General features: G+C 35.0%; 1 protein-coding gene across 1 annotated transcript; it reads left to right on the forward strand.

The window, feature by feature from the left end:
* The first annotated feature begins 337 nt into the window (after positions 1-337).
* On the forward strand, positions 338-4,096 carry LOC143587971 (probably inactive leucine-rich repeat receptor-like protein kinase At3g28040). The gene is given in 3 exon segments (XM_077069109.1): positions 338-1,646; positions 1,648-2,213; positions 2,578-4,096. Coding segments are annotated over 3 exon segments (3,024 nt in total). The 5' UTR covers positions 338-680; the 3' UTR covers positions 4,070-4,096.
* Positions 4,097-8,132: the final 4,036 nt, after the last annotated feature.

The following is an 8,132-nucleotide window of genomic DNA, read 5'->3' on the forward strand; positions in this document are numbered from 1 at the left end:
TTTTACCAAGTATTTTGGAATATGTAGTAAAATAATATGTTAAAATTTGTTTTTATAAAAAATTATAAATATAATATAAATAAAATGTAAAAAGAAAGTGAATATAAACATATATTATGGTCAATTAAGATTTGGAGGGAAAAAAGTTGTGAGTTTTAACCATAAACTGACACGTTCACAATTATTTTACTTTATTAGAATAGATAGATAGATTCTATTTGATTCTCATAATTAACAACATAATTTCAATTGTACGTTAACTTTTATAACTTTTATAGGTAATACACGAAACAAGAAAATATACTAAATTTATTCACATTCTCTCGCTGAAATAGCGACAAAATAATATCTTATATTTCAAGCAAGTGCAAATATACCAAAAATTGCTATCTTCTTGATTCCTTCGTATAATAATGGAGTGGTGGGCCTTGGAATTTAAAACACCATCGTAGTAATGCCACTGTATTAGTCATCAGGGTTAACGACAAGAAGTAACAGGCATCCAAGGAACCCGTGAAACACAGACTGGATTTTCTGCGACCACAATATCCAAATTATTATTGCATCTTTTTCCGTGTTTCTTGACTTCACATGAGCCAAAACATTCTTTCATAATCACATTCATTCGGTAATTGGAAAACCTTATGTTTCCCATTCCAGTAAATAGTGTCTAGAGAGAGATGGGTGTTCTTGGTCTTTTCATCTTTGCATTCTTGTTAGCTGCTTCATTCACCATCAATGCCGATGAATCGCTCGATCTAAACGATGAGATTTTAGGCCTGATAGTGTTCAAATCATCTGTTGCTGACCCATCTTCATATTTATCCTCATGGTGTCAAGATGATGAAACACCATGTTCTTGGAAGTACATAACATGCAATCCGGTTACCCGAAGGGTCACCGGAATCTCACTCGATGGGTTAAATCTTTCCGGAAAAATCGGCAGAGGGCTCGAGAAGTTGCAGAATTTGAAGGTACTTTCACTTGCTAGTAATAACTTCACTGGAGACATCAACCCTGAGCTATCACTGCTTACCAATCTTGAACACCTTAATCTTAGCCGAAACAGTTTTTCGGGTAGGATCCCGGGATCTTTAATAAACTCAGGAACTATGAAGTTTCTTGATTTATCACAAAACATGTTATCCGGACCGGTTCCTGAAGAGTTTTTCAAGAAATGTTTCTCTCTTAGATCCCTTTCTTTTTCTAGAAATAATCTTGAAGGACCAATCCCTACCTCACTTTCAAATTGCACAACCTTAAATCATCTTGATCTTTCCAAAAATCGTTTTTCAGGTAATCCAGTGTTTGAATCCGGTATCTGGAAACTGCTCCGGATCCGAACACTGGATCTTTCCCACAATTCGCTTTCGGGAGCTGTACCCAATGGTGTATTCGCTTTACATGATCTAAAAGAACTAGCTTTAAATGGAAATCACTTTTCTGGAAATTTACCTTCTGATTTAGGTTTATGTCCACATCTAAAAACCCTAGATTTAAGCAATAATATGTTCATAGACACAATTCCTGAATCTTTCTATGCCCTTTTGTCTCTAAGTTATCTGAATCTAGCCAATAATAAGTTGACTGGTGAGTTCCCTCAGTGGATAGGAAGCTTGATTAGCTTGGAATATTTGGACTTTTCGGGGTAACGGTTTGACTGGAATGTTACCGGAATCTATAGGTGGATTAACATCATTGAAATACCTAAGTCTTTCTGATAATAATTTGAGTGGCAATATTCCAATGTCATTAGATTTCTCTACTAAACTATCGTTGATTTCATTAAGAGGGAATAAGTTCAATGGTAGCATTCCGGATACTATATTCGAGCTTGGATTTGAGCAAATTGATCTTTCTAAGAACGAACTCACGGGTTCAATCCCTCTGGGCTCAAGTAAGCTTTTCGAGTATCTCGAGTCACTAGATCTTTCCAACAACCGTCTCACGGGTGATATCCCTGCTGAAATTGGGCTGAATTCTAAGTTAAGGTACTTGAACTTGTCATGGAATGATTTTCAGACAAGAATGCCCCCAGAGTTAGGGTACTTTCAGAATCTAACGGTGCTGGATTTAAGAAATGGCGCTTTTCATGGGTTCATACCGAACGATCTTTGTGATTCGGGTAGCCTTGGAATCCTTCAGCTTGATGGGAATTCTTTCACTGGATCAATACCTGATGAGATTGGAAATTGTTCTTCCCTCTACTTGTTGTAAGTTTTCTTAACACCACTAATTAAATGACTTACACACTTTTTTTCACGGGATATAAACAAAAGTAAGTCTGTTTTAATTGACTGTAACACGTTTAAAATATCAACCTAGGGAGATTTCTCAATAATAAGCATTTCAGTCTTTCTAATAAAGTTAAAATTGTAATTTAATTGAACTTAAATTACGTATCTTAAAATCTCTATTATTTGTAACTTGTTTTATTTGGGTGGTAGTTAATTCATATTTTGTGAAAGCAAAAACCAACTTTTAATATGGTTTGGTTTTGAATAGTTTTGGTTCAATTCGGTTATGGTTTAATATTCTTCATTTGTAATTCCAAATGTGCTGTATATATGTATCCAGGAGCATGTCTCACAACAATTTAAATGGCACCATTCCAAGATCAATGTCACAACTGAAAAAGCTTAAGATCTTAAAGCTAGAATACAACCAACTCTCCGGAGAGATCCCACCTGAACTTGGCGAACTCGAAAATCTTCTTGCCGTAAACGTGTCTTACAACAGGCTACAAGGAAGACTCCCTTCTGGTGGCATATTCCAAAGCTTAGAACCAAGTTCCTTGGAGGGCAATTTGGGTATTTGCTCACCAATGCTTAAAGGACCATGTAAGTTGAATGTACCAAAGCCTCTAGTTCTTAATCCTTTTGCATATGGAAACCAACATGGAAGACATGGAGGAGATGAAGATAGTGATGAAGCTTCAAATGGTTTCAAACATCATCGCTTTCTAAGTGTCTCCGCCATTGTTGCTATTCTAGCAGCTTTGATGATCTCCATTGGAGTTTTGGTAGTAAGCTTGCTAAACATCTCAGCTCGGAGACGACTCGCTTTTGTTGATAACGTGCTCGAGAGTTGTTCAAGTTCTTCAAGATCAGGCGCGAGTTTATCAATGGGGAAACTTGTTTGGTTTGATCCAAAAATGAACCCCCCAAATAATATTTGCATGGAAAATCTTGAATCTTTTTTGAAAAAGGAGAATGAAATCGGTAGTGGGGTGTTTGGGACTGTCTATAAAGCTTCAATTGGAGACAGAAATGGTGATGTTGTAGCGATCAAGAATCTTGTAGTGTCGAATATGATTCAGTATCCTGAAGATTTCGACAGGGAGGTTCGTGTTTTAGGAAAGTTAAGACACCAGAATCTTGTGTCTATTAAAGGGTACTTCTGGACTCCAAAATTGCAGCTTTTAGTGACTGATTATGTACCAAATGGTAGCTTACAGGCCAAACTCCATGAAAGATCACCTTCAAGTCCACCTCTTTCATGGCCTAATCGGTTCAAAATTCTTCTAGGAACCGCAAAAGGACTCTCTCATTTACACCATTCGTTTTGTCCACCAATTATTCACTACAACATCAAACCAAATAACATTCTTCTGGACCACAATTTAAGCCCCAAAATTTCAGATTTTGGGTTGACACGGATGTTGTCAAGACTAGACAAGCATGTCATGAGCAACCGGTTTCAAAGCGTGCTAGGTTATGTGGCTCCAGAGATGACGTGCCAGAGCTTGCGGGTGAACGAGAAGTGTGATGTTTATGGTTTTGGTGTTTTGATTTTGGAGATTGTGACCGGGAGGCGACCGATTGAGTACGGGGAGGATAATGTGTTGATTCTTAATGAGCAAGTGAGGATTATGTTGGAAGAGGGTAATGTATTGGAGTGTGTTGATGAGAGTATGGGAGAGTATCCGGAAGAAGAAGTGTTACCTGTTCTTAAATTGGCTTTGGTGTGTACTTCTCAGATACCTTCAAGCAGGCCATCAATGGCAGAAGTTGTCCAGATATTACAGGTTATCAAGACGCCAGTTCCTCGTAGGATGGAATCGTATTAGTGTGGTAACTTGGTTTGTTTATTTGTTATGCACTTTGATGTTTTTTTACTCTTGTATGGATGTTTTTCACGCAATTTACATAATAACAAAATTAACGGGTAAGCGAATAGATGACTTTTCGATGAGGAAGTTGGGTCAAGTCAAGAAATGAGTCGAATGATTAAAGGCAACTAATAGTTTAACGTAACCAAAAAATATATTCTCTAAGTATTTATTAATCACCACCACGTGTTACAATTCGATGACCTCGCTTAGAATTTGCAATATTATGAATAAATTAGGTTTAAAAGAAGAATGACTAATTTAATTACATTTTATCTACTTAATATTACATTTATTCAAACGGTGTAATACATTAGTTTCTAAGCTAGTTAATAATACTGTAAGATCTTAATTAACCTTACTGATAAAGATCTTACTATAATTGATAGCCATCAGCAATGAAATGAGGAAGTAAGGGGAAGAAAAAGCCATCCAAGGTCTTAAATTTCATTTTAATTTTTCGAATGATCGAAAACAAACCTTTTTCTTTTGTTTTATACAATATAAAAGAGAAACTACTAGTAAGTACCCGCGCGTTGCACGGGTATGTGACAAAGAAAAAAAACTATATACATTTGAAAATGTCAACAACAAATGTTAACAATCTAACTTTAAATAGTTTATTGCTTGTCAAGTTACTTTATCCAAAAAGGCTGTTCCTTATGGAGAGAAGCAATGATAATATACATCTAATGGTTTTTATAATTACAAAATATGCAATGAGTTACCTACTTTAAACTAAATAAGCCTTGGATTTCTTTCTTCGTCACGTCATTTTCTCACAAAGAGAATGCCATCTCTTAAAAATGCCATTTTCTAACATTGTGAATTACCTTTTGCCATCTTCCTTTTTGAGGCCAAAACCATTTTATAACCTGGCATACGCATACTCAAGTTTAAATTTGATTTTCTTTTTTTTTCCCTATTCACCCTTTCCACTCCACTAAATTTTGACTCTTTGGTTTTAACAATTCCATAACATGCGTATATAAATTATAGTTCGTGTCATACCTGCATGCATAACTGAGCTGGTAATAAGAATGCCAAGTTCATTTGTTGTGTATATATGAAGCATGAATTATACCTTGTAATGAGCTAATAATATATTTAAGTACAAATCTTACCTAGAAAACAGTTTTAAGTGTTTGGTTGCATAGTTAGTAGGAAACCACACAAAGCACCACAATTCTAGCCACAACTGATATCTTTAGAATGCTTGAATCAAAATGATCCATGAAATTATAATTAAACTCAACAAACAACCCAAATTTCCAATTCATAATAGACCTATGTTAGACCAAAAACCCCTGCTCACAGACCCAAATACAAACTTAATTCAAATCGATTCATATTATACCAGAAGACGGTAAATTTGGCAGGAAAAATCGATAATAATCTAGAAGAGAGGAGATGATGATTATTTACTAAACATACCACACAATGATTTACAAAAAAACAATCAAGTTAGTTGATTAATAATAAAATTCAAAATCAAACAAAAAAATAAGAATAAAATTCAAAGAGGCTCAGATCTGTTAATAATAATCAAAACCAAGACGAAGAAAACCGCCAAGGCTGTAAACATCACAGCTGCTACAGCTAGTAAAAACACCAATTTGGTAATTTCTACCACGAAACCTCCGGATATTAATTCACCAAGATACGGTAAGTCTCGAGCTTTGTTAGATTGACTCACACATTGACAAACTCATCATCATTATCATCGCCTCTAAACAATGCTTGTTTGCCTAATAAGCTATGAAGAAGTCGTCAGACCATCGGACGGCGAGGTAAGGCATTTCACGTTGCAAGTCCACCGCCACCATAGATAGTTAGAAACACCTGCATTGGCCTATGTTTCACTCTGAAAAAGAAAGGTTAATTGAACTCAGGTGTAGAAGTAGAACCATCACAGTCCGGAAACGATAGCAGACATATTCACACAAAATCAAACCATCAAGCGCCACCATCCATGGCAGACAACGCCGCCACCTAGGGTTCTAAAAAGGAACCCGGCAACAACCGTGATAAACCACATTATTGACAGAGACTCCCTCACCATTTCACAACCACAACGACACTACCGCCGCCTAGGGTGGGTTTTCAAAATGAAACCCGGCAACAATAGGCGAGGTTAAAGACATAGTAGAGGAGCTCGAAGATCAGTTAGGTAACGTAATAGACATAATCGGGTCTCAAACATAAAAGAGAGAAGGTAGATTTGATAAAGAAGATCCATGTGCTAAACTGGAGAGAGAAGAAAATATTATCTTTTGATTGATAAAGAAAGACAATTGTTTTGATAAAGAGGACGTGTGTAAAAATACAGTAACACGTAGAGTAGTGGATAAAATCGTACACAATTCACATCATAACATACAGCCTTTGAAGCATGATGTACACAGTTCACAGCCAAACGTACAACATCAAATGCACGATTTGTGTCAAAGAAGTTGTAATTTAATATATATATATATATATATATATATATATATATATATATAGGATGAGCATCATTACAGAACTTTTAAATTATTTAAGAACTTGAAGGAACCATTGAAAACTAACATTTTTAATAATTTTTTTTGTATGTTAATGTTCTTTGAGAATAGTTTTATCATTATGTATATCTATATCTACGATTACAGTTTTGAAAATTAGTTTTTATACATATCTATGTTTTGTTTTACACCTATGTAAATTTTTTAGTACATAAATTTTACATATATATAAACTTATGATTAATATATGTAATCAAAATATTTTATATAAAATATGATAAAACTACTCTTAAATAATGTTAATATATAAAAAAAATTAAAAAATTGTTTGGTTGTTAAGAGTTCCTAAAAGTTCTTAATCTTTTTAGAGTTCTTAAATGATACCAACCCTATATATATATATATATATATATATATATATATATATATATAAAATTAGCAAGTCCAATAATTATGAGTGATGGCCCATATATTGAAAATAAAGCTATCTTGAATTTGGTGGAGGCCTTTCGGCATAATTTTGGTAGGGATCTTTTCTTTTTCTTTAGTTGAAGACTACTAGGGACAGAGGAGGTGGCTCGGAGGGTGTGCGAGCCGCATCATCGGCCGGGGTACATAAGTTTCGGGGGGCACAAACTTTTTTATACATATTACATGTATATGTTTTTTTGTGTCAAAAATAATGTTATTTGCAATGTTTTATGAGATAATTACATGCTCAGAATTATATCTGGTTGTAATAAATCAGTCGATAAAAGTTTTATCCATGTACATTAGCGAATAAAAAATATTCGTTAAGGCTTACGGGCCTGTTTATTTTTCCTCGTCCGAGGTATTTAAATTCTCGGAGACGGGCCTGACTAGGGAGCCGGTCGTAGTGTTCTACTGTTATTAATAGAAGCTCGTTTTATGTTTTTTTCTACAATATGTAAAACCTATGTAGTGTTTGGCATGGATGAATGAAAGGTTGTAAGTCCAAAAAGTGTGACTTGCGATATCAAATTACGAAACCCGTTATATATTATTGGTCATATTAATAATTAAAGCCAACGAGAAAACCAGACACGCAACGAGAGCTTTGGGAACACGCGTTTAGCTTCAATGGGGATAAGGCTTCTAGAATATTTAGCTTTTACTATATATTGAAGTCTTATGTATTATGTATGTGTGTGTTATGTAAGGTGTTTTCACCCACCCAAGGGGAGCTCACCTTGGGTGAGGTCGGTTCTTTATTATCAATATAAACTTTTTAACCGACAACGAGATCGTTCACTATACTTATTGTATTTACATTATTTTGTTGGGTCGTTTGAATTCATCGCACCCGTCTCGAAATACGTATCAAGTGCAAAATCCGTTCGAGGTCGATTTAGGACTTACAATTGGTATCAAAGCGGGTCGAATCTTATAATTCAACTTTGCTCTTGATATTGGGGGTACTATTTCCGCTATTACCCGAACCGAGACGTTAAAACCCTTTGAAGTTTGAAAAAAAGTCTCTAGATCTAGAAACAAAGTGG

Source organism: Bidens hawaiensis, unplaced genomic scaffold (assembly GCF_021521415.1).
Source record: "Bidens hawaiensis isolate Kalapana, Puna unplaced genomic scaffold, B.hawaiensis_p1.1 tig00035935_1, whole genome shotgun sequence".
In the NCBI taxonomy this organism is placed as follows: Eukaryota; Viridiplantae; Streptophyta; class Magnoliopsida; order Asterales; family Asteraceae; genus Bidens; species Bidens hawaiensis.